At 41.1% G+C, this 27,987-nt stretch overlaps 1 protein-coding gene across 1 annotated transcript in view; it reads right to left on the reverse strand.

Annotated features, from left to right (window-relative positions):
* Positions 1–556: 556 nt before the first annotated feature.
* The window catches only part of gtdc1 (glycosyltransferase-like domain containing 1), a 50,793-nt gene continuing 23,362 nt past the window's right edge, over positions 557–27,987 (reverse strand). Inside the window, exons 6-12 of the mRNA XM_051402773.1 lie at positions 16,491–16,583; positions 16,266–16,376; positions 13,223–13,332; positions 7,430–7,574; positions 1,810–1,880; positions 1,622–1,713; positions 557–1,241 (exon numbers count right to left, since the gene is read on the reverse strand). Of these exons, the coding sequence (XP_051258733.1) occupies positions 1,167–1,241; positions 1,622–1,713; positions 1,810–1,880; positions 7,430–7,574; positions 13,223–13,332; positions 16,266–16,376; positions 16,491–16,583 (697 nt within the window). The 3' untranslated portion in view covers positions 557–1,166. The remainder of the gene's footprint in view (positions 1,242–1,621; positions 1,714–1,809; positions 1,881–7,429; positions 7,575–13,222; positions 13,333–16,265; positions 16,377–16,490; positions 16,584–27,987) is intronic.

Genomic DNA, 27,987 nt, shown 5'->3' on the forward strand with positions numbered 1-27,987 from the left:
GCACCTTGGCAGTGCACAGGAGGTGAAACTGGCAAACTTGTGGTCTGTAGGACTTGAACCGGCGAACCTCCGGTTCCCAGGCCAAGTCCTACACACTGAGCTACTGCCGCCCCAATAATTAGTCTCAAATCCAAACAGAGAAAAGTCTGTGAAGACAACAGAGAATGAAACAGAGCTTAATGGTATTTATTAGATCAAATTACTTTGAAGTTATTTTACAATTATGTTGTTTTATCTGACTTCGCTTAGTTACCTCAAATCTTTGGACATTATTCAATAATCTGTCTTAACTTATTGATCAGGGTTTGGGATTGTTACTTCCTGATTTCACTGCAGATTTTCCAAAAAGTTGTGATGCTTTTAGGCTTCTTTCATTATCAAACTGTGGGAGAAAGTGAAAACTGAAAATATTTTTATTTTTATTATTACTATTATTGGATTGTGATGTTGTGCAGAATTCACAGGGGTTGGTTGAATTTGTGTTGTTGTTGAACTTCCTGGTGTTATCTCACTGCCGTGTATTGTCTGGGCAGGAATGAGACTACATACAGTCTGATTTTATTTAATTGATTAATTTATTTGATTAATAGACAAATGTTAATTGATCAGATTAAATCACAATGTTTCAGGTCGTCTCATAAACACTTATTTTTAATAAACTGCTGCATCCATTCAGGTTTTTTACAGTGTTGATGTGGCCTCAGGTTTTTTACAGTGATGTGGTCTCAGTGGGTACGCAGCGTCTGCAGATCCACTTTAGTCCTGGTCCTGGCAGCTCAGGTGGGGCTGCATACAGACCGCGGGCTGGCTGCCTCTCAGTCTCTGTGGTTGAACAACAGAACTCGGCGGCACAAAGGATAAAAACGGATCCCGGCGGATCCTGGAGGTGGCACCGCCTGTGGAAACATGAAAGCTTTTACACGTTAACCCCCCCTCCGCCCAAAACCACACACATAAAAGAAAGTTCTCTTCCAGCCGGGAGGACGGGGACGTTTACGGGTCCAGACTCGGCGTCTCCATCCCGCCTTTGATTCGGGCTTAGAGGTGCCTGAGAAAGGCTGGAAGTCACTGCTGCTTTCTGCGGGACGTGGCGTCGAGTCGGGCGTGACGCTGGCCTGGCAGACGCAACGACGGCGACGCTAATGGACTGGTGCTCCGTGGTGCGTTCAGGAATGCTGGGCTGCCAGCAGAGTCTCGAAACGCTCCTTAAGAGACATCCAGGAGAAAGAGGAGGTGTCGACCTGAACCACAGAATAGCATCAGACTGTAACATATCTTAAAGGGACAGTACACAGAAACTGTTAGCTTCCATCTACTGTTAGCTGAGAGTTAGCTTCCGTCTACTGTTAGCTGAGAGTTAGCTTCCATCTACTGTTAGCTGAGAGTTAGCTTCCTAAGCTTTCTAAGCTAACTGACTCTAGAAGCTAACTCTAAGCTAACTCTAGAAGCTAACTCTAAGCTAACTCTAGAAGCTAACTCTAAGCTAACTGACTCTAGAAGCTAACTCTTAGCTAACTGACTCTAGAAGCTAACTCTAAGCTAACTCTAGAAGCTAACTCTAAGCTAACTCTAAGCTAACTGGACCAGATTTGGACTGCTTTGATTTTAGCATGTTGGTTACCTTGACGACGTGTCTGCGAGCGATGTCGGGCCTCCTGCAGAGCGCCTGCAGCCGCTTACAGAGCTGCTCAGGTGTGGAGTACAGGTACTCTGCTGCATTAGAGAGCACAGAAGAAGAAGTTGACTAACTGTCGTTTAACCATTGAACATATATAAAATCAATAATCAATAATAAAGTCCGATTATTACCTGGGAATAGTTCAGGATACACTAAAGCCTTCGGACACAGAGGATAACAGCCGCAGTGGACAGCTTCTAACCTGGAACACAATCAGACAATGAGTCTGTATGCTAGTTTAGCTTAGCATAAAGACTGGAAACAGCTGGCTGTCCAGATGTGTTCGTGTGGCCTTTTAGCATCTGTTACCGGTTAGCATCTCATCATTCAGACAAGCTAACTGTAGTGTAGCATTCGATATGAGTCTGCCTGAGCTAACAATGGCTAGCTCGCTCAGCTGCTGTTTAATAATAATGAAGCATTTAGCAAATTACCTTTTTTAATATGTTAACAAGCTAATGCTAGTATGTTGACTCACCCTTGCTTAACATGATACCATTAATAACATTATAATGAACCCTAATAACTTTATTGATCATCAGGTCCACATTTAATATCTGCAGCACTAATAACACTCCCATCACCATTACTGCTAATTAGCTAATGTTAGCATGCTAACACGCTAAACTAAGATGGTAAACATTAATTTGGTAAAGAAGTTAGCATGTGGATGTTAGCCACACACGGCTGCTAGCAGGTTGTCAGTGTTGATTATTTCAAATTAAACAACAAATTAAGTGTCAATAAAAAAATATCAATCAGTGATGAGCGAGAGAAGGCGGCTAATATCTGGATTCATTCAGTTATTGATTAATTACACAGTGATTGGCTGTATTTATCTGAGTAAACTGACAGTCACAGCGAACTCTGAATTATGGATGAGGTTTCAGCATTCATATTCAAACAGCAGATCTGACTCAGACCAAATAAAACCTGGTTCTGGTGTGAAGGTCCAGGTGCTGAGACTCTGATGTGGATTATTGAGGTTGGTTCCGTTCTCCAATGTGAGGAAATCTCATCAGACTTAATCTCATACAATTATTGGATGGTTTCAGTGGACTGAATGACCTCATCGTCACCGCGGGACACAGCAGCTCGCTCAAGGAACCTAATTAATCAGATTAATCACTGATGATCTTAATTCATCAGTTTACACAGAAATTAGTGATAACGAGGACCAAACTCTCCCAACATCATTAGCTTGTTTCTCTGTTTCTCTCATAAATAAATATTATTTGTTTTTAATAGACGACGAACAGATTTTAATAGAACTAATAATTCCAATGACTGTTGCCTAGATTTCATGTGAAGACACAATAATAACCAGGGACGGCTGGTCTATATGGGCTAACAGGGCTAAGCCCCCCCTATCTTTAACAGTAAAGATGAAAAACTATTATTAAAAACCTTAGAACATATTGTTTTAAACTTTGGTAGAACCTAGAGCAGCAACAGCACCAAACAGTGACAGAAACAACCCAGGATATATGATATATCCTGGGTTTTTCCTGTGAATGGGCTAAATATATAATAATATATAAGAATTATAATTATATATAATAATATATAAAAATATATCAGTCCTGCTGAATTTATTTGGCAGAAAATGTATCTTTTAGAAAGTCAGTCGACTCCCAAGTATTTTATTTTTAATTTTAATTTATCAGTTTCAGGATATTTGGCCATTTTAATCCATTTCCAGGTGTTTCCATGACTTCCAGGGTAGGAAACCCCTTCCTGTTTGAGGCCACACTACCAGATACAGGATCCACAGTGCTGCTGTAAACAACAATAACCTTCAACCCTTTAAAGAAGACAATATTCCAGATTCCAGATGTGTGAGAAAGGATTCTGTTGTCCACAGTAAATATATTTATTTATATTTAATTGTTAAAGAGAGGAAGCAGAATATCTCAGATGTTAATATTGACCATTTTAAAGTCCACAATTGTACGAGTGAACCTTCAGAAACTGTATGGGGACCCGCAGGGCGCAGCGGGGGTCCTAGTCCCTCCTGGTTCTGGATCAAAGACAAACACAAACATCACTTCCCCCTCGGGGACGACTCCTCTCTGCTATAATTAGCTCCTGATTCATTATCACACAGAGAGTCTCATTACACAATAAAAGCTCTTCTGTTCATCTACATCAACACCGTCAATGCTAACACTAACACTGCTAACTAAACACATTCCTTTACTGGACTCATATTTATTTTATTAGATAGATGTCTGTAGAAGGAAACTTTAATCATCATCAGTCCTTCTGTCAAACTACTGCAAGCATAGCATGCTAATGTTAGCATGATAACCATTAACCCTAACCATTCAGTCCGATCCCAAGATACCACGACATGCTAGATGTGACAGAAGTTTGTCAAGACCACATGAAGTAACATATTAAACACTAGCCAGTTATCATGCTAACTATGAGCATTAGCATTACAATGCTATATAATAAGAACCATGCATGATACTATTAGCATTTTAGCTCATCTGGTTCGCTCTCATTGAATTCAATGGGTTGTTTGAATGTGTTTTTGGTTCAGTGGTGAACACAGTCAGTAAATATTCCACCTGTGAACGTTGAAGCTTTTACTAACGAGGTTGAGACTCGACTTTGATTTTCAGCCTCGTTTATACTCTGAAAACTATTCTGACTCAAACTTGACAAGATTTTAATTAAAGATTACGTTAAGTTGGAAGTTTAGTGTTGGTGAAGTCATGTGACGTTGCTGTACTTGGTTTACAGGCTAACGTTAGCTTGTTTTGGAGATCATTAGTGAAGATTATCTTCCATTTGTTTTCCACACAGTTTAATTAGACCTTCTGTCAGTCATTAATATTTAAACTTTAAACTGAACAAGCACACGTTCTTTATGATGTGATTTGTATGTTCAGTAGATTCTGTGTTTTTGTGGAGGGACTCTGGCGTGTTGAGCTCACTGAACTACAAACAGGAAGATGAATGAGGTTCAGATCAGACGACCAACTGCAGGCTGTTTGATTGGTTGTTCTTCAGAGAACGCAGCGTCTGATTGGTCGTTGCGGTTCGGCCTGCAGCTCTCCTCCACCTGACAGATACTGAGATCAGAGACTGAGCCGGTCCCACAGAGTCCTCACCTGCAGGTCTCTACAGGATCTGACGAGACCACCTGAATAAATAAAGCTACTGACTGTGAGCCGCAGAGGTCAGATAAAGCAGGGACTGAGCTTCTTTCAGAGCTGAAATGTTTCACCTACTTTTACTTTAATAAACTTTACTATGAACAATAAATGATAAAAATATTATATAAATATTATAGAAATCTTACATAGAATAGAATGGCTTTATTGTCACTGTACGCATGTACGATGAGATTAAAAAACATACTTTTACATAATTTTAATAATTATTTAATAATAATTATTTTCAATCATAATTTACATAATATAATATAATAATTTACATAATATAAAGTGTATATGTATCACTACATTTCTGATATATATTAGTGCCGCAACCATTGTTGAGTTAAGTAATTGAGTATTCTATTGATCATTCCATTGATTAATCAAGTAATCGGATTAGAAATACTTTTTCTTTATTAAAGCAATAGTAGAAATAGATCAATAATAAATATACAAAAGATAAAATGAGACATTCAGAGTTTCATCTGGGAGTATTTTCAGTCTTCACTGAACTGTAGTGGAGTACTTACACACTGGTATCAGTACTTTTACTGTAGTGGAGTATTTACACACTGGTATCAGTACTTTTACTGTAGTGGAGTATTTACACACTGTGGTATCAGTACTACTTGGGTTGAGTTGATCCAGACTGTGGACGGATAGTTAGCTAACTATGAATCAGGTTAAAATAGTCTTATATTATAGTATATATATATATATATATATATATATATATATATATTTATTATTGAGTATATTGAGCTGTATGTGAAACTCACTTACAGGATCACAGTAAACACACAGTTTAAAGTCAGTGAGATTGAGAGTGAGGCAGGAAGTGAAAGGAAAGTTCTACTTATTGATTTCTGATTGTCACAGTCAACATGTGAATGAAATCTGGAATTCATTCTTCAGTTATGGACTGTGAGGTCACAGCGACCTCTGACATTTGAGCGCAACATGGTAACAATCTCTGCTTCCTGGATTATGGTGAATAATGTACAGCACTTTATGATGTCACAGTGGAGCTGACCTATGACCTTTGGGTAAAACATCACCACTTCATCTCATTACAGAATCAGATATACTTTATTATTCTAATTAACTAATTACTGCATCAGTTCTTGAGTTATAAGCGTGCTTCTCCATCTTATTTTGAGCTCGGTGAACTTGGACCTCTTAAAGTTAATAATGACCTTCTGATTGCTTCTGACAATGGACTTGTCTCTGTACTTGTATTATTAGATCTTAGTGCTGCATTTGACACCATTGACCATATTATTCTTTTACAGAGACTTGAGCATCAAATTGGCATTAAAGGAACTGCACTAAGCTGGTTTAAGTCATATTTATCAGATCGTTCGCAGTTTGTACATGTTAACGATAAATCTTCAAAAAATACTACAGTTAGTCATGGAGTTCCACAAGGTTCTGTACTTGGACCAATATTATTTACTTTATATATGCTCCCTTTAGGCAACATTATTAGGAATCACTCCATTAACTTTCACTGTTATGCAGATGATACGCAGTTATATCTATCGATCAAGCCCGATGAAATTAATCAATTATCTAAATTACAAACATGTCTAATGATGACATAAAATCCTGGATGAGCTGTGGCCCCAAAAACCTTAGACACTCACTGTCTAAAGATATAGTTACTCTAGATGGCATTACCTTGGCCTCTAGCACCACTGTCAGGAATCTTGGAATTATCTTTGATCAGGATTTGTCATTTAATTCCCACATAAAGCAGACCTCTAAGACTGCTTTCTTTCATTTACGTAATATTACAAAAATTAGACACATACTATCACAGACAGATGCAGAAAAACTAATCCATGCATTTGTTACTTCAAGGCTGGATTACTGCAACTCTTTATTATCAGGTTGCCCCAATAAGTCCATTAAAATGCTCCAATTAATTCAGAACGCTCCTGTGGAATCAGCTTCCAGTTGTGGTTCTGGAGGCAGACACCCTCTCCACATTCAAGAGTAGGCTTAAGACGTTCCTCTTTGATAAAGCTTATAGTTAGGGCTGGATCAGGTGAGTCCTGAACCATCCCTTAGTTATGCTGCTATAGGCCTAGACTATTGGGGGATTTCCCATGGTGCACTGAGTTCTTGTGCTTTCTCGTCTCGCAGGTTCTTATCGATCCTGGTGGAGCCTCCTGCCATGGTCCTGCTAGATTGCAATTGCCAATACTGTTGTTGCTGTGCACCTGTCTGTCTGTCTCTCTCTTTCTCTCTCTTTCACCCCAACTGGTCGAGGCAGACGACCACCCACCTAGAGCCGAAGGATCTGTCCTAGGTTTCTGCCTTTTAACAGGCAGTTTTTCCTTGCCCTTGTCGCCAAGTGCTTGCTCATGGTGGTACTGTTGGGTCTCTGTAAATAATGTTTTAAAGAGTTCGGTCTAGACCTGCTCTATTTGAAAAGTGTCCTGAGATAACTTCTGTTATGAATTGGCGCTATACAAATAAAATTTAATTGAATTAGTCAAAAGTTTCACTAATACAGCTGACCTTTGACCTCCAAAATCTGAATGTCGCAGCGTTCATGAGGCGGGTACAGACTCACATGGCGACTCCGAAGAACTCGTGTTTGGCGGTGGAGACAACCACGTCGGCCTGACTCAGCACCCTCAGGTAGTCCTCCTTACTGGACAGGAAGCCCCAGTTCAGGATGTGAGCGTCCAGCTGAAGCCTGGCCTCCGAGAAGATCTCTGCACAATTACAGCAGGAGAAGAAGAAGGTTGTTATCAGGTAACATAATATTTCTAGTTTTAACAAAATATAACATTTTCTCATCATTATTACAATAAAAGAGGACCCGGGATGGATCCCTGAGGAACTCCTGAGGAACATTAAAGTTCCTACAGTTGATGTGTGAATGTTTCACATCCATCTGCTGAAAGAGGAAAGTTTCTCTGAGCTCACTGAACATCTGGTTTTAAGGGGCGGGGCCAACCAGCATGTGACATCACAAATAGTTTGCGAGGTAGAAGTAGTGGGTGACTTTGTAAAACGTTTAAGGTGGAAACTATTAGTGCTGGCCTCGAATATGTTGTAAAAAGTCTCAGTGGACACTTTCAGCCTGACAGTCTCAGAGAACCAAACCAATGTTTAACTGCGTTCAGGAGCTGCTCCTCCTCACCGCGACCAAAGGATCAGAGGATTATTGCAACACAGACCTTTTCTCTTGTAACACAGAAAGTGTCTTACTGCTACACTGCTTCATATGCTTACTGCACTAGCTGCTGTTATCTAGTTAGCCTGAATGAGCCACATAACCGGAGTGGGACCCGAATGAACCACAGAACCTGAGCGGGGCCCGAATGAACCACAGAACCGGAGCGGGGCCCGAATGAGCCACAGAACCGGAGCGGGGCCCGAATTAACCACAGAACCGGAGCGGGGCCCGAATGAGCCACAGAACCGGAGCGGGGCCCGAATGAGCCACAGAACCGAAGCCGAATGAACCACAGAACCGGAGTGAGGCCCGAATGAGCCACAGAACCGAAGTGGGGCCGAATGAACCACAGAACCGGAGTGAGGCCCGAATGAGCCACAGAACCGAAGCAGGGAGGACCGATGAAGGGCGGCTGATGTCCAGCGGCTCCAACCACTGGACTGGGGATGAAGACCCGGTGAGTTCAGGCAGCGACAGGAGAGGAATGAAACAGAGGAAGAGGAGCCAGTTTGTAGCCAGTTAATTATCAGTAACTGTTAACGTTATCCATCATCCATCGTATCGATCAGCCAGGATTAGTTTCAGTGAAGTAAGAAGTTATTTATTCCGTGTGTTGAACAAGCTTACTGTGTGATTTTACACTGTGTTGGAATAACTAAAGGTTCAGTCTCCTTGCTGGTTGTTCTGATTCACAATCATTACTGCTGTTTAACAGGTTATAATCAATACAGTCATATCAGAAACGTTCAGCCAGTCCACTGTTGGCTTTAACTAACAACTACAGTCGACTGGGACAATCTTTATTAGGGTGCAGGCCTAGAAATGCTACTTTTAACACGAGACACATTATTGTTCCAACAGACAGTTTGTATATCAGCATTATTAAAGTCTGGATGGGCCTTCAATGAGAAAACTGACTCTTTCTGTCATGTTTACAGCTTCAGTGAGAGGATGAATGGACAGCGAGTCACAAAAAGACAATCAGAGTGAATTGTGGGAACAGGAATCAGGTAACTCTGTTCTCTCAGTTTGATTTTAATGAATAACATTAACGTGCAGCTTGCAGTCAGTCTGTGACAAACATTAATGTATTGTATTATAATGATTCATATATTTGGATTATATTTGTATTATAGTGATGCATATATTTGTATTATAGTGATTCATATATTTGTATTATATTTGTATTATAATGATTCATATGTGTGTGATGTACTGATGGATACAATCAGTGTGCGGAGCAGAAATGAAGGAATAAAAAGAGATATATTTGATGAAGGTGGATGTTTGTCCAGCAGCAGAAAGACAAACAGGTGAACAGTGAAAATAATCAATAGTCTGACCCTATTAACAAAATCAAAGTCGATTAAAATTGTCCTAATGTGATTGCCTTCCCAGTACTCATAAAGCTAATCTGTGGATATGAATTTACGGTCAGCGCGCAGTAAAAGTTTACGTCTCAATATCTCAGAGTGCGTTCATTACCTTAAAACACACACAGTCATTATAGCGCCATCAGCTGATCAATGCGTCTGACCTCTGACCTCCGCAGCCTCTAATAACACTAATGAGCACTGATACGACTGTTGGAAAGGTCGCAGCAAAGTCATACAAACTCTGAGTCAGAGAACTCCTGAGTGAGGAAGCAGCTGATCCGGTCCCTGCTGGAAGATCTGAACTCACCTGCACCAGGTAGACTGACTGACTGAACCCCCCCCATAATACTGATAATAATGCTAATAATAATACTAATAACAATAATAATGCTAATAACAATACTAATAACAATAATAATTCTAATAATAATACTAATAACAATAATAATGCTAATAATAATAATAATTAAAGCTGCAAGCAGTGATGAACGGGCCCTCGCACTCCATACAACTCGGGGTGTGCTGCGGCTGCGCTACGTGCTGTCGTAACGACATGAACATTTCATGGAAATCAGATCGTAATCGCAGCGCTTACTTCCTGTTGCCAGTAGGTGGCGCTATCACTATATCTGAATATTGTCATGTAGACGTGTTCAGGGCGGGACTCTTATCAAATGTGTGAAGTTTCATTGAGATTGGACCATGTACACTGAAGTTGTGAGGATGTGTTCAGGGTGAGACTGTTACAGAATATGTGCAGTTTAGTGGACATTGGACATTGTACAGTGAAGTTATGAGTACAACTTTTGATCAGCAAAATTTTTTTACTGTACTGACCAATTTTGAAGCAGATCCGATAAATTCCCTAGTAGGAGTTCATTCAAATACAACGCAAAAAAAAAACGCTGAAAGTCTGCGAATTGCTGGAAATGGCATCACAGTTTAACATTTGATTCAACCTGGCTAAATTTGACGGCACGCCACGGACACGCCCTTTAATGTACATGCTCAAATAGCACAACATTTAATCAGCTACATTTTTTAACTTTGCTTACCAATTTTGAAGCAGATCCGATAAATTCCCAAGTAGGAGTTCTTTATACGTTGAAAATCACTGCGAAATGGCAGAAATGGCATCAGTGTTTGACATGTGTACAAATAGCACAACTTTTAATCAGCAACATACTTTGACTGTACTGGCCAATTATGAAGAAGATCTGATGAATTCCGTACAGTCAAAGTATGTTGCTGATTAAATGTTGTGCTATTTGTGACTGTACATTGAAGGGCGTGTCCGTGGCGTGCTGTCAAAGTTGGCCACGCCAATGGCACGCCACGGACATGCCGTTCAACGTACAATGTGCGCTGCATTTCATGAGTTTTCGAGCATGTTGCGGCCTCCAAAAATGCATTCGTTTAGGAGGAAAAACAAGAAAAAGAATTCCTTCAATTAGAATAGGGCCTTCGCACGTTCAGTGCTTGGGCCCTAATATTATGGTTAGGGTCAGGTGGTTGTGTGTTAATTGTGAGTTTAATGTGTTTATTGTGTGTTTAATGTGTGTTCATTGTGTGTTTATTGTGTGTTTAATATGTGTTCATTGTGTGTTAATTGTGTGTTTAATGTGGTAATTGTGTGTTAATTGTGTGTTTATTGTGTGTTTAATGTGTGTTAATTGTGTGTTTAATGTGTTTATTGTGTGTTTATTGTGTGTTCATTGTGTGTTTAATGTGTGTTCATTGTGTTTAATGTGTGTTTAATGTGTTAATTGTGTGTTTAATGTGTGTTGATTGTGTGTTTAATGTGTTTATTGTGTGTTTAATGTGTGTTAATTGTGTTGATTGTGTTTATTGTGTGTTTAATGTGTGTTGATTGTGTTGATTGTGTTTAATGTGTGTTGATTGTGTGTTTAATGTGTTTATTGTGTGTTTAATGTGTGTTAATTGTGTTGATTGTGTTTATTGTGTGTTGATTGTGTTTATTGTGTGTTTAATGTGTGTTAATTGTGTTTAATGTGTGTTTATTGTGTGTTTAATGTGTGTTTAATGTGTGTTTATTGTGTGTTTAATGTGTGTTAATTGTGTTTATTGTGTCAATGGACTTGTCTCTGTACTTGTATTATTAGATCTTAGTGCTGCATTTGACACCATTGACCATGGTATTCTTTTACAGAGACTTGAGCACCAAATTGGCATTAAAGGAACCGCACTAAGCTGGTTTAAGTCATATTTATCAGATCGTTCGCAGTTTGTACATGTTAACGATGAATCTTCAATAAATACTAGTTAGTCATGGAGTTCCACAAGGTTCTGTACTTGGACCAATACTATTTACTTTATATATGCTCCCTTTAGGCAACATTATTAGGAATCACTCCATTAACTTTCACTGTTATGCAGATGATACTCAGTTATATCTATTGATCAAGCCCGATTAAATTAATCAATTATCTAAATTACAAACATGTCTTAAGGACATAAAATCCTGGATGACCTGCAATTTTCTGATGTTAAACTCAGACAAAACCTTAGAGACTCACTGTCTAAAGATAGAGTTACTCTAGATGGCATTACCTTGGCCTCTAGCACCACTGTCAGGAATCTTGGAGTTATCTTTGTCAGGATTTGTCATTTAACTCCCACATAAAGCAGACCTCCAGGACAGCCTTCTTTCATTTATGTAATATTACAAAAATTAGACACATCCTATCACAGACAGATGCAGAAAAACTAATCCATGCATTTGTTACTTCAAGGCTGGATTACTGCAACTCTTTATTATCAGGTTGCCCCAATAAGTCCATTAAAACGCTCCAATTAATTCAGAACGCTGCAGCACGAGTACTGACAGGAACTAGAAAAAGAGATCACATCTCTCCTGTACTAGCTTCTCTGCACTGGCTCCCTGTAAAATGTAGAATAGAATTTAAAATCCTCCTCCTCACCTATAAAGCTTGTCATGGTCAGGCCCCTTCATATCTTCCAGCTTCCAGTTGTGGTTCGGGAGGCACACACCCTCTCCACATTCAAGAGTAGGCTTAAGACCTTCCTCTTTGATAAAGCTTATAGTTAGGACTGGATCAGGTGAGTCCTGAACCATCCCTTAGTTATGCTGCTATAGGCCTAGACTATCGGGGGATTTCCCATGGTGCACTGAGCTCCTCTCTTCCTCTCTCTTTCTGCACTCATTCATGTCCCATTAATGCATGTTACTAACTTCACTCCTTCCCCGGAGTTCTTGTGCTTTCTCGTCTCGCAGGTTCTTATCGATCCTGGTGGAGCCTCCTGCCATGGTCCTGCTAGATTGCCATTGCCAATACTGTTGTTGCTGTGCACCTATCTGTCTGTCTGTCTCTCGCTCTCTCTCTCTGTCTCTCTCTCTCTCACCCCAACTGGTCGAGACAGAGGACCACCCACCTAGAGCCGAAGGATCTGTCCTAGGTTTCTGCCTTTTAACAGGCAGTTTTTCCTTGCCCTTGTCTCCAAGGTCTTGCTCATGATGGTACTGTTGGGTCTCTGTAAATAATGTTATAAAGAGTTCGGTCTAGACCTGCTTTGTGTCCTGAGATAACTTCTGTTATGAATTAGTGCTATACAAATAAAATTGAATTGAAATTGAATTGAATTGTTCAATGTGTGTTTATTGTCTTTAATATGTGTTTATTGTGTGTTGATTGTGTTTATTGTGTTAATTGTGTGTTGTGTGTTTAATGTGTTTATTGTGTGTTTAATGTGTGTTAATGGTGTGTTTAATGTGTGTTTAATGTGTGCTTATTGTGTGTTTAATGTGTGTTTATTGTGTCTGTACCTGGTGGGTCAGTGAATGTCTCTCCGAGCACCGACAGCTCAAACTGCAGTTGTCTCTCCTTCAGTTTGATCAGAGTGGAGAAGAACAACTCCGGGTTTTTATCATGTTCCCTTCAAATAAACAAACAAACAACAAGACAATAAGAAAATAATGTTTTATTTCTCTGATTTACTGACTTTATTACAACCACTGCTCCCTCTCCACATTCTCTCTTAATGTCACCCAACTACTAAACAACAAACAAGCAAACAAACAAGCGATCTGGAAACACACAGTGAAAAAATCTTTACCTGCGACCAAAGATGCTCAAACCTGATTGGTTGAGACAACTCAGACTACAAAGAGAAACCACAATGCTTTGCTACAGATTCTGCATTCATATTCAGATCATTTATAATAACAATAATAATAATAACAATAAGAGCTTTAAATGACATTTCAGTGCTTCCTGCAGTGTCTGAACACTTAGCCAACCACAGTAAACGATAAATGGACCTGTACTTGTATAGCGCCTTTCTAGTCTTCCGACCACTCAAAGCGCTTTTACACTACGTGCCACATTCACCCTTTCACACACATTCACACAGCGATGGCAAAGTCCATCGAACAGAAACTAACATTCATACACATTCATACACCGATGCTGTGCATTGGGAGCAATTTGGGGTTCAGTATCTTGCTCAAGGATACTTCGACACGTGGCAGGAGGAGCCGGGGATCGAACCAACAACTTTCCGATTAGGGGACAACCCGCTCTGCCTCTGAGCCACAGCCGGCCTTATGATGCACAAGTCCGTTAATCGCAGTATATTGTATTATTCTGTTATTAAAACAGACTCATAAAGATGGAAAGGTGTTTAACTTCTTTATATTGAGGATGATGGAAATGTCTGTTTTTTATATTCATATATATACACACACACACACACACACACATATATATATATATATATAATGTATATTCTATGTCTGTTCAATATGAACATGTTTAATATTTATAAAAGCAGAATAAAAGCAGTGGAGTAGAGGAGTGAGCATGCTCAGTGGAGAGCACATTAATATTCATCATCACAAGCTAAAAGAAAAAAACTGATCTCTGAGACTGTCTCATTTACAGAAGAGTGATTAAATATTCTGCTTCATGTTGAACCCAAGAGGTGCGTTTTAAAATTCAAATATTATTTACTGACATTCACAATGTCAGTCTGAAATCCACAAACTGAACAAGTCCTAACTGACACACATTTACTGTTAGAGAATCACTATAAAATACACATTTACTGTTAGATAACCACTATAAAATACACTGTACTGTCAGATAATCACTATAAAATACACTGTACTGTCAGAAAATCACTATAAAATACACTGTACTGTCAGAGAATCACTATAAAATACACTGTACTGTCAGAGAATTACTATAAAATACACTGTACTGTTGAAAAACTAAGTTTATTTAATAGGTTTATTTAGTTTTAGTAGATTAATTTTCTTTCAGTAGATTTATTATATCTGAGTAGATGTTTTCAGCGAGCAGCAGTAGATTATATGCGAGTTACAGGATTTAAAGTGTACCAGGGTCCATATGAAAAAGCTATAAAATAAGAGTGCTGTTTCTTGTTTGTTCTGTTTCAATCAGGACATCAATCCTCTGATCCTGATCAACATAAAGCTCTCACACACAGATTTAACCCCCCCCAAGGCCCCCACCGGTGCTGCAGCATCTTCACCTGGAACAGCTGTTCACCTCCCCAGTCTCCCCTGCCTCCCCCAGCAGCAGCAGCAGCAGCAATAAGACGGAGCTGTAATCTGATGAGATCGGGGCCACACACAGATTAAAACAAACAGACGAGGAGCTTCAATCAGAGATTAACAGAAATCCTCATTTGGTCGCAGCTGTAATCCATCTGTGTTTTTGCTCAGTTCAGAGCAGATTACATGCCGGCGGCTGTTGTTACTGATACAAGAGAAGGTGAAAAACACATCGACAGGACGGTGGCCTGGAGGCCCGATAATCTCCATGAATCTGAAGCATCTAATATCACATCTGACATTAGATTTATCAAACTGCTCAGTGACAGGAAATGACAGCATTTAAAACACTTCCTAATTAGATATATTAGAACATTTTTGTCACAAATTCTTTCTTAATGAATTACTAATTAATTTCATACAATGAGGTAATTAAATTTAAAATTTAAAATCCTCCTCCTCACCTATAAAGCTCTTCATGGTCAGGCCCCTTCATATCTTAAAGAGCTCATAGTACCCTATTACCCGTCTAGAACACTACGTTCTCTGAATGCTGGGCTACTTGTGGTTCCTATAGTCTCTAAAAGTAGAACAGGAGCCAGAGCCTTCAGTTACCAAGCTCCTCTCCTGTGGAACCAGCTTCCAGTTGTGGTTCGGGAGGCAGACACCCTCACCACATTCAAGAGTAGGCTTAAGACATTCCTCTTTGATAAAGCTTATAGTTAGGGCTGGATCAGGTGAGTCCTGAACCATCCCTTAGTTATGCTGCTATAGGCCTAGACTATCGGGGGATTTCCCATGGTGCACTGAGCTACTCTCTTCCTCTCTCTCTCTGCACTCATTCATGTCCCTTTAATGCATGTTACTAACTCCACTTCTTCCCCGGAGTTCTTGTGCTTTCTCGTCTCGCAGGTTCTCATGGATCCTGGTGGAGCCTCCTGCCATGGTCCTGCTTGACTGCCATTGCCAATACTGTTGTTGCTGTGCACCTGTCTGTCTGTCTGTCGCGCTCTCTCTCTCTCTCTCTCTCTCTCACCCCAACTGGTCGAGACAGACGACCACCCACCTAGAGCCGGAGGATCTGTCCTAGGTTTCTGCCTTTTAACAGGCAGTTTTTCCTTGCCCTTGTCGCCAAGTGCTTGCTCATGGTGGTACTGTTGGGTCTCTGTAATTAATGTTAAAGAGTTCGGTCTAGACCTGCTCTATTTGAAAAGTGTCCTGAGATAACTTCTGTTATGAATTGGCGCTATACAAATAAAATTGAATTGAATTGAATTGAAATGTAACTCACCACCTGTGAGGCCAGACGATGTGTAGAGGTTTCACCTGGTCCTCCTTACTAACTGGTCTGTGGTCTGTTCTGGGTTCAGAAGTGGACTGATGTGGATCCTGCTGCTCGGACCTGACAGTGTCATTAAAATATAATACGTATTATTTATTAATTAAACACACTTAATCTTACTATTATGGACGCATTAGTCAGATCTAAGTCTTTTATTCTTGTTGAATTTGTTACCATGGAGACTGCTGCTTGTCCTGTGGTGTGATGATGTCATCAACGTGAGACGCCTCTGCAGGCCTGCGGAGGAGTTTGTGTTTGGGTAGCAGCCTGAAAAACAACCCGCAGAATAATCAGTTGGAGAAATATGAAAACAAATACTGAAGTTTCCGACGCTCCTGAACGCCTCATCACCACGACAACGAGCAGCAACTGACGGAGGAATAAATCCTACATCATCAGTCCCTGATGTCCAACACACACCAGACTCCAGTCAAATTCTGAGGGTTTTTATCAGCTCTTCAAAACAGAATAGAAACAAGACTGTTGTGACAATGAGGTCCCAAATCAACTTCATCACCAAGTCCCCAAATCAAGTCAAAAGTTACCTCCAACAAGTCCCAAATTAAGTCCAGAGTCAACACCAACAAGTCCCAAATCAAGTCCAGAGCCAACACCAACAAGTCCCAAATCAAGTCCAAAGACAACACCAACAAGTCCCAAATCAAGTCCAAAGTCAACACCAACAAGTCCCAAATCAAGTCCTGAGTCAACACCAATAAGTACCAAATCAAGTCCAAAGTCAACACCAACAAGTCCCAAATCAAGTCCAAAGTCACCTCCAATAAGTACCAAATCAAGTCCAAAGTCAACACCAACAAGTCCCAAATCAAGTCCAAAGTCAACACCAACAAGTCCCAAATCAAGTCCAGTGTCAACACCAACAAGTCCCAAATCAAGTCCTGAGTCAACACCAACAAGTCCCAAATCAAGTCCAAAGTCAACAGTCCCAAATTAAGTCCAAAGTCACCTCCAACAAGTCCCAAATCAAGTCCAGAGTCAACACCAACAAGTCCCAAATCAAGTCCAAAGTCAACACACAGTCCCAAATCAAGTCCAAAGTCAACAGCGAGTCCCAAATCAAGTCCAGAGTCAACACCAACAAGTCCCAAATCAAGTCCAAAGTCAACACACAGTCCCAAATCAAGTCCAAAGTCAACAGCGAGTCCCAAATCAAGTCCAAAGTCAACACCAACAAGTCCCAAATCAAGTCCAAAGTCATCACAGTCCCAAATCAAGTCCAAAGTCAACACCAACAAGTCCCAAATCAAGTCCTGAGTCAACAGAGTCCCAAATCAAGTCCAAAGTCAACACCAACAAGTCCCAAATCAAGTCCTGAGTCAACAGAGTCCCAAATCAAGTCCAAAGTCACCTCCAATAAGTCCCAAATCAAGTCCAAAGTCAACACCAACAAGTCCCAAATCAAGTCCAAAGTCACCTCCAACATGTCCCAAATCAAGTTCAGAGTCAACACCAAGTCCCAAATCAAGTCCAGAGTCAACACCAACAAGTCCCAAATCAAGTCCAGAGTCAACACAGAGTCCCAAATTAAGTCCAACGTCACCTCCAACAAGTCCAAAATTAAGTCCAGAGTAAACACCACCAAGTCCCAAATCAAGTCCAAAGTCAACACAGAGTCCCAAATCAAGTCCAAAGTCAACACACAGTCCCAAATCAAGTCCAAAGTCAACAGCGAGTCCCAAATCAAGTCCAAAGTCAACACCAACAAGTCCCAAATTAAGTCCAGAGTCAACAGAGACCCAAATTAAGTCCAAAGTCAACACCAACAAGTCCCAAATCAAGTCCTGAGTCAACACCAACAAGTCCCAAATCAAGTCCAAAGTCAACACCAACAAGTCCCAAATCAAGTCCAGTGTCAACACCAACAAGTCCCAAATCAGGTCCAGAGTCAACACCAACAAGTCCCTAATCAAGTCCACAGTAACAGAAGGTTTTAGTGAATTCAGAGAAAATATGTATTAAGATTCATTAGAAATATCTCTGATGTTGAAGAAGACTAATGGGAACTAATATCTCCTCGTCATCTGCTATCTTCCCGCTCTGTGTCTGTAGTCCAGCCTGGCTTCTTATTCCAGTCAGAGTCTGCTGTCCACATTCAGCTACAGCAGCAGGAAGGTTGTGAGTGAATGTTAGCTGCAGCTAAAGTTAGCGACGGCTCAATCTAGCGCTGTCGCGCTGTACATATTATATCAGATATAACAGACAGCTGTACAGACAGACAGCTGTACAGACAGACGTCTCAATCTAACGCTGTCGCACTGTACATATATCATATTACAGAAAGACAGTGGGACAGACAGACAGCTGGACAGACAGACAGTTAGACACTGGATCCTCCAGCTGAGGTTCAGTCTGATGTCTCTGAGGGAAACAACCTGACTCAATAATCCATTTCAGAAATTAATGTTTGACTGCAGGCAATAAAAACCCAGAGGGGGGGGCTGAGGGGGGTCAATTATGTTATTGATAAATCAACAGTAATCTGTGTGATGACCTCACCTCTGTGAGACTGATTAAAGATGAAAAGATGAAGGTCAAAAATCATATAGCTCATTTACTTTATTGGCAATAATCACAAGAGTCTGAGAGTGTGGACCTGGTCTGGACGTGGACCCTGCAGACCCACACAGACCCTCAGGTTTAATATAGAATATGTAACTTTATGTTTAATTATTTCTATAAACAACATTCACTGTCTGTCAGACACTTAATGAGTCCACCAGAAACACTGAACATTCAGTTAAAGCTTCACAAGTCACATTATTATAATTTTATGTCTCTATAATAATCTGATTATTGATCAGCAGAGAGCGACTTCCTCTGACTGATTTCTATGTGTCTCTATGTAGGGATGAGGGTCAAAGGTTGTGACCTTTATGCTCCCGAGTGCCTTCTCTCTCCGCTTCCCTACAGTGCCAACAGTGGGCAACACAGAGTCCAACACAGAGTCCACAACACAGAGTCCACAACAGAGTCCAACACAGAGTCCACAACACAGAGTCCACAACACAGAGTCCACAACAGAGTCCAACACAGAGTCCACAACACAGAGTCCAACACAGAATCCAACACAGAGTCCAACACAGAGTCCACAACACAGAGTCCAACACAGAGTCCACAACACAGAGTCCACAACACAGAGTCCACCACAGGGTCCACAACACAGAGTCCAACACAGAGTCCACAACACAGAGTCCAACACAGAGTCCAACACAGAGTCCAACACAAATTCCAAAGTCAAAGCTAACATTACTGCAAAGCTAGTGGAACATATTGTCTGATTGTGCTGTTAGCTGGATAATGTTAGCTTACTTGCTAACTAGCTTGCTAACATTTTCGCTAGCAAAATATTACCTGAATAAATATGTTAGCTTTGCCAGCTAATGTGATCCATGATGCTAACTTATGTATTCTGACAAATGGTGTTGATTTTAGCCAAGAATAAATTATGCTGACGGTACAAAGCTAAGCCTTCTACTAGCCAAAAGCAAAGTGAGGCAGAGGCATCCAGCTAGCTAATTGTAGCTAAGCTAACTGGGGTTGTCCAGCTGGCTGTATCTTGGCGTTGCGGTAGTTATTAGCATGGAGCTAGCGGTCCAAATAAAATATAGGAACATTGCAGATAGTAACGTTATTCTAAATATGATTGTCAGTTATTTTACAGCATTCAGTGTTTGTCGCTGTTGGCCGACGCCCAGGACGCTGACTGCAGTTCACTGAACGGCCACTGGTGGCGCTGTTAGCTACAGTTCACTGAACGGCCACTGGTGGCGCTGTTAGCTACAGTTCACTGAACGGCCACTGGTGTAGGCATTTACACTAAGACGTGCTACGGTAAGCTTACTGACTCATTTCCGGTTCACTTCCTGCTCTGTGTACACTGTTTGGTGCTGTAGCTCTGTCAGTGAACGCTAAATATACATTAGTTTTACTTGGTACAGCGGTTATTTTCCCGCTTAACATTTAAACGTAGACTAGTTCTACCTAAGCACTCGGAGTTACTCCTTCTTTTAGCGACTTTTCGCTACTTTCAAAAGTTTTTCATATACGCTAGTTTCATTAGCATTAGCAGTTAGCTATGGCTTCTCCCTCTCCTCTGTCCTGCTCAGTGTGTCAGATGTTCAGTTATTCCTCTGCCTCCTTTAATGATAATGGTACATGTATTAAATGTAGTTTATTTACTGCGCTGGAGGCGAGGCTTAGTGAGTTAGAGGAACGGCACCGCACCACGGAGATATCTTTAGCCGCTATAGTTAGCCAGCCCCCAGTAGCCGGTGCGGTCCGACCGAAGGTAGCTTCTGTTAGCCGTCCTCCGGTAGTTCCCCCGGTAGATCCCGAGCAGCCGGGGAAAAAGGGAGGCTGGGTGACTGAGCGAAGGAAGACTAAAACGCCGAAGCCCACAGGTCACCACCAACCCATTCATGTTTCTCATACATTTTCCCCACTCAGCGATACACCGGCTGAGGAACCAACTCTGATTATTGGCAGCTCCATAGTCAGAAACGTGAATCCTATTTAAAACTGCTGGCTAAAGATAATCGTAAATACAGTAAGATTGTTATCCACGTCGGTGGTAATGACACCCGTTTACGCCAATCGGAGGTCACTAAGATTAATGTGGAGTCGGTGTGTAATTATGCTAAAACTATGTCGGACTCTGTAGTTTTCTCTGGACCCCTGCCCAATGTGATCAGTGATGACATGTATAGCCGCATGACGTCATTCCACCGCTGGCTGTCGAGGTGGTGTCCAGCAAACGATGTGGGCTTCATTGATAACTGGAAGCCTTTTTGGGGAAAACCTGGTCTGATTAGGAGAGACGGCATCCATCCCACTTTGGATGGAGCGGCTCTCTTATCTAGAAATATGGCGAAGTTTATTTATAAAACCTGACAGTCCAGAGTTAGGACCAGGAAGCAGAGCTGCTGTCTTACACACTTCTCTGCTCTTTCTTTAGAACAGTCACCCACCCAAAACCCAATAGAGACTGTGTCTGTCCCCCGACCACCTAAATTATTTAAAGAAATAAAAACAAGAGGAGTTCAACATAAAAATCTAATAAAAATTAAAACTAACTCCTCAGTAGCACAAAATAAGAGAATGAAATGTGGACTGTTACATATCAGGTCTCTGTCCTCTAAAGCTGTTTTAGTGAATTAATTAATATCAGACTATGATATTGATTTACTTTGTCTTACTGAGACCTGGTTGTCCCACGAGGAGTTTGTTAGCCTAAATGAATCCACCCCCCCAGTCATATTAATACTCACATTCCTCGAGGCACAGGCCGAGGAGGTGGAGTAGCAGCCATATATGATTCGAGCGTTTTAATGGACCCTAAACCTAAACTATATTATAAATTATTTGAAAGCCTTGTTCTTAGTCTTTCTCACCCAAACTGGAAAACACTGCAGCCAGTTCTATTTGTTATAGTGTACTGCGCTCCTGGACCGTACTCTGATTTTATATCTGAATTCTCAGAGTTTTTATCAAGTTTAGTCCTTAAATCAGATAAAGTAATTATTGTAGGTGATTTTAATATTCATGTGGATGTTAACAATGACAGCCTTAGTAACGCATTTATATTATTAATAGACTCAATTGGCTTCTGTCAGAGTGTAAATAAACCAACTCATTGTTTTAATCACACTCTTGACCTAGTTCTATCATATGGCATTGATATTGAACATTTAACATGTCTTCCCACATAATCCTTTCCTATCTGACCATTATTTAATAACTTTTGAATTCATACTATTAGATTATAACCCACTAGGCAAAACTTCCTACAGCAGATGTCTATCTGACAGTGCTGTAGCTAAATTTAAGGAGGAGATTCCTTCAGTGTTTAATTCAATGCCATGTCTGAATTTAACAGACTCCTATAACGACTTTAGTCCCTCTGAAATTGATAATCTTGTCGATAGTGCTACAGGCTCACTACGATCAACATTAGACTCTATCGCTCCTATAAAACGGAAATTATTAAAACATAGGAGACTAGCACCGTGGTACAACCACCAAACCCGCCAGTTAAAACAAATAGCTAGGAAATCTGAAAGGAAATGGCACTCTTCCAAATGATCAGAATATTGCTCAATTTGGCATAATAATCTTAAAACTTATAGAAAGGCCCTCCGTAATGCCAGAGGAGCCTATTACTCAGCACTAATAGAAGAAAATAAGAATAACCCTAGGTTCCTCTTCAGCACTGTAGCCAGGCTGACAGAGAGTCACAGCTCTATTGAGCCACATATCCCCATAAACTTAAGTAGCAATGACTTCATGAGCTTCTTCAATAATAAAATGATTACTATTAGAGAGAAAATTAATCACCAACTGCCATCAACAGTTATCAGTGGCTCTCCAAGTTCAGGGACTTCTGCCAATGTAAACTTAGATATATATTTAGACTGTTTTTCTGCTATCGATCTTCATCAGTTAACTTCAATAATTTCTTCATCGAAGCCATCAACCTGTCTATTAGACCCAATCCCAACTAGGCTGCTTAAAGAAGTTGTTCCCTTAATTGGCACTTCTTTACTGGATATGATTAATCTTCCTTTATCATCAGGATATGTACCACAGTCCTTTAAAGTAGCTGTAATTAAACCCCTTCTTAAAAAGCCCACTCTTGACCCAGGGGTTTTAGCCAACTATAGACTGATTTCTAACCTCCCCTTCCTCTCTAAGATTCTGGAGAAAGTAGTTGCCAAAGAGTTGTGTGACTTTCTACATAACAATAGTTTATTTGAGGATTTTCTGTCAGGATTTAGAGTTCATCATAGCACAGAGACAGCTCTGGTTAAAGTTAATAATGACCTTCTGATTGCTTCTGACAATGGACTTGTCTCTGTACTTGTATTATTAGATCTTAGTGCTGCATTTGACACCATTGACCATAATATTCTTTTACAGAGACTTGAGCATCAAATTGGCATTAAAGGAACCGCACTAAGCTGGTTTAAGTCATATTTATCAGATCGCTCGCAGTTTGTACATGTTAACGATGAATCTTCAATAAATTCTACAGTTAGTCATGGAGTTCCACAAGGTTCTGTACTTGGACCAATATTATTTACTTTATATATGCTCCCTTTAGGCAACATTATTAGGAATCACTCCATTAACTTTCACTGTTATGCAGATGATACGCAGTTATATCTATCAATCAAGCCCGATGAAATCAATCAATTATCTAAATTACAAACATGTCTTAAGGACATAAAATCCTGGATGACCTGTAATTTTCTGATGTTAAACTCTTGTTCTTGGCCCCAAAAACCTTAGAGACTCACTGTCTAAAGATATAGTTACTCTAGATGGCATTAACTTGGCCTCTAGCACCACTGTCAGGAATCTTGGAGTTATCTTTGATCAGGATTTGTCATTTAACTCCCACATAAAGCAGACCTCTAGGACTGCCTTCTTTCATTTACGTAATATTACAAAAATTAGACACATATATCACAGACAGATGTAGAAAAACTAATCCATGCATTTGTTACTTCAAGGCTGGATTACTGCAACTCTTTATTATCAGGTTGCCCCAATAAGTCCATTAAAACGCTCCAATTAATTCAGAACGCTGCAGCACGAGTACTGACAGGAACTAGAAAAAGAGATCACATCTCTCCTGTACTAGCTTCTTTGCACTGGCTCCCTGTAAAATGTAGAATAGAATTTAAAATCCTCCTCCTCACCTATAAAGCTCTTCATGGTCAGGCCCCTTCATATCTTAAAGAGCTCATAGTACCCTATTACCCCTCTAGAACACTACGTTCTCTGAATGCTGGGCTACTTGTGGTTCCTATAGTCTCTAAAAGTAGAACAGGAGCCAGAGCCTTCAGTTACCAAGCTCCTCTCCTGTGGAACCAGCTTCCAGTTGTGGTTCGGGAGGCAGACACCCTCACCACATTCAAGAGTAGGCTTAAGACATTCCTCTTTGATAAAGCTTATAGTTAGGGCTGGATCAGGTGAGTCCTGAACCATCCCTTAGTTATGCTGCTATAGGCCTAGACTATCGGGGGATTTCCCATGGTGCACTGAGCTCCTCCCTTCCTCTCTCTTTCTGCACTCATTCATGTCCCATTAATGCATGTTACTAACTTCACTTCTTCCCCGGAGTTCTTGTGCTTTCTCGTCTCGCAGGTTCTTGTCGATCCTGGTGGAGCCTCCTGCCATGGTCCTGCTAGATTGCCATTGCCAATACTGTTGTTGCTGTGCACCTATCTGTCTGTCTGTCTCTCGCTCTCTCTCTCTCTCTGTCTCTCTCTCTCTCACCCCAACAGGTCGAGACAGACGACCACCCACCTAGAGCCGGAGGATCTGTCCTAGGTTTCTGCCTTTTAACAGGCAGTTTTTCCTTGCCCTTGTCGCCAAGTGCTTGCTCATGGTGGTACTGTTGGGTCTCTGTAATTAATGTTATAAAGAGTTCGGTCTAGACCTGCTCTATTTGAAAAGTGTCCTGAGATAACTTCTGTTATGAATTGGCGCTATACAAAATATACAAATAAATTGAATTGGTGGCGCTGTTAGCTACAGTTTAGTGAACGGCCACTGGTGGCGCTGCTAGCTACAGTTTAATGAACGGCCACTGGTGGCGCTGTTAGCTACAGTTCACTGAACGACCACTGGTGGCGCTGTCAGCTACAGTTTAGTGAACGGCCACTGGTGGCGATGTTAGCTACAGTTCACTGAACGGCCACTGGTGGCGCTGTTATCTACAGTTTAATGAACGACCACTGGTGGCGCTGTTAGCTACAGTTCACTGAACGACCACTGGTTGCGCTGTTAGCTACAGTTTAATGAACGACCACTGGTGGCGCTGTTAGCTACAGTTTAGTGAACGGCCACTGGTGGCGCTGTTAGCTACAGTTCACTGAACGACCACTGGTTGCGCTGTTAGCTACAGTTTAATGAACGACCACTGGTGGTGCTGTTCGCTACAGTTTAGTGAACGGCCACTGGTGGCGCTGTTAGCTACAGTTTAATGAACGGCCACTGGTGGCGCTGTTAGCTACAGTTCACTGAACGACCACTGGAGACGCTGTTAGCTACAGTTTAATGAGCGACCACTGGTGGCGCTGTTAGCTACAGTTTAATGAACAGCCACTGGAGGCGCTGTTAGTTACAGTTTAATTAACGACCACTGGTGGCGCTGTTAGCTACAGTTTAATGAACGGCCACTGGTGGCACTGTTAGCTACAGTTTAATGAACGACCACTGGTGGCGCTGTTAGCTACAGTTTGATGAACAGCCACTGGAGGCGCTGTTAGTTACAGTTTAATTAACGACCACTGGTGGCGCTGTTAGTTACAGTTTAATTAACGACCACTGGTGGCGCTGTTAGCTACAGTTTAATTAACGACCACTGGTGGCGCTGTTAGCTACAGTTTAATGAACGGCCACTAGTGGCGCTGTTAGCTACAGTTGAGTGAACGGCCACTGGGGGCGCTGTTAGCTACAGTTTAATGAACGACCACTGGTGGCGCTGTTAGCTACAGTTTAATGAACGACCACTGGTGGCGCTGTTAGCTACAGTTTAGTGAACGGCCACTGGAGGCGCTGTTAGCTACAGTTTAATGAACGACCACTGGTGGCGCTGTTAGCTACAGTTTAATGAATGGCCACTGGTGGCGCTGTTAGCTACAGTTTAATGAACGGCCACTGGTGGCGCTGTTAGCTACAGTTTAATGAACGGCCACTGGTGGCGCTGTTAGCTACAGTTCACTGAACGACCACTGGAGACGCTGTTAGCTACAGTTCACTGAACGACCACTGGTGGCGCTGTTAGCTACAGTTTAATGAACAGCCACTGGAGGCGCTGTTAGTTACAGTTTAATTAACGACCACTGGTGGCGCTGTTAGTTACAGTTTAATTAACGACCACTGGTGGCGCTGTTAGCTACAGTTTAATTAACGACCACTGGTGGCGCTGTTAGCTACAGTTTAATGAACGGCCACTAGTGGCGCTGTTAGCTACAGTTGAGTGAACGGCCACTGGGGGCGCTGTTAGCTACAGTTTAATGAACGACCACTGGTGGCGCTGTTAGCTACAGTTTAATGAACGACCACTGGTGGCGCTGTTCGCTACAGTTTAGTGAACGGCCACTGGAGGCACTGTTAGCTACAGTTTAATGAACTGCCACTTGGGGCGCTGTTAGCTACAGTTTAGTGAACGACCACTGGTGGCGCTGTTAGCTACAGTTTAATGAACTACCACTGGTGGAGCTGTTAGCTACAGTTTAATGTTACATAGAGAAGCTTTAATATTCAGGGATAGTTTGAGTTTGATGTGCCCTTTAATGGAGGCCTGACGCTGTCCTGGTATAAAACCATCATCCTGGATCTGAGGTGGGCAGGTCAGTCTGGTGGACCACAGGAGTCCCAGCGGGTCATTACAGCACATTAAGATCGACATTAGAGTCCGGAGTTTGTCCTCTGACCTGAAGGGGGTCAAAACGTCTTCATGGTGGTTTCTGGGGCACAACAGGAAGTGATGTAACGCTCATATGGAGGGAAAACTGTGACATCAGGAGCGATGGGATTATATGGAGTCCAGAGAAGAAGAAGCATCTGTTGGGTTCATGTGCAGGTTCAGACCCCCACAGACCCCCATCACCTGACCTGGTAGCTGCTCTCCGATTGGACGAGGTTACTCTGCTCTGACCAATTCTAATTATTATTATTATTTAGATAAAAGATGTATATTACTGTTTAATTATTTAAGTTATTTTAATTATAGTTGAGTTAGTTGTGCTGAGTTTATAAAGAGAGTTAATATTATTGATTTATTATTTATTGGTAACTTTATCGTCCACATATGTTGAATGTCTTCCAGCTTTAATTAAACAGTCTCTGTTCTCTATAATTACAACCAGACGGCATTGTGCTGTCCAGGAAACTTCACAGGAAATTATTAGACATTTAATTACAATTAGTTGTCACTCAAACATTCAGACTGGAAGCTATTATACTGTTGTTGGTTTTAATGACTTATTCTGTTTCTCTTGTCTTTAGTTTATTGTTTAAATACATGTAGTAAATGCTGGTTTCTTTGTGTACGACTCACATAAAGTCACAGTTTACTTTCTATAAACGGATACAGTGCTGCTCCTGAACCTCCTGTTTTATTTCTTTATTGAATCAGAACCAGTATTTTTATGTCAAATAACAGGTGTATGTTTATCTTTTCCATATACGTTGTTTAAGGAAATCAACTGAGCAGTGAAAAGACTGAATTAAAAATATTTTTTGTAAACTCTTAGTTAGTTAGTTAATTAGTTATTCTGACAGATCTTACAGATGGACAGACTTTGGTCCAACTTTCCTTCTTCCAGTGATGGTGCTCTGTAAATGTCAGCGTTACCGAGCCACACTGCCCTAATGTTACTCTGGTGGTGAGACCCAGGCGTTGACCTTTGACCTTTCAGGAGAGTGGAGACGCTGTTAGCAGCAAAGCTTCAGTTAACAGATTCCTCACTTTATAATGGGTACATTTAGATCCATCCAGGGGTCGGCGTACTGATGGAGTCCAGATATCTGTTAATAGAGAGTAGATGCTGATCTAAAGCTGATAAAGCAGGTAGAGTCGAGTGAGAAATAAAACTGTCCTACTTTATATAAATGCTTTTATGTGAAATCTACTGAC

The sequence above is a fragment of the Dicentrarchus labrax genome, unplaced genomic scaffold (genome assembly GCF_905237075.1).
Source record: "Dicentrarchus labrax unplaced genomic scaffold, dlabrax2021, whole genome shotgun sequence".
In the NCBI taxonomy this organism is placed as follows: domain Eukaryota; kingdom Metazoa; phylum Chordata; class Actinopteri; family Moronidae; genus Dicentrarchus; species Dicentrarchus labrax.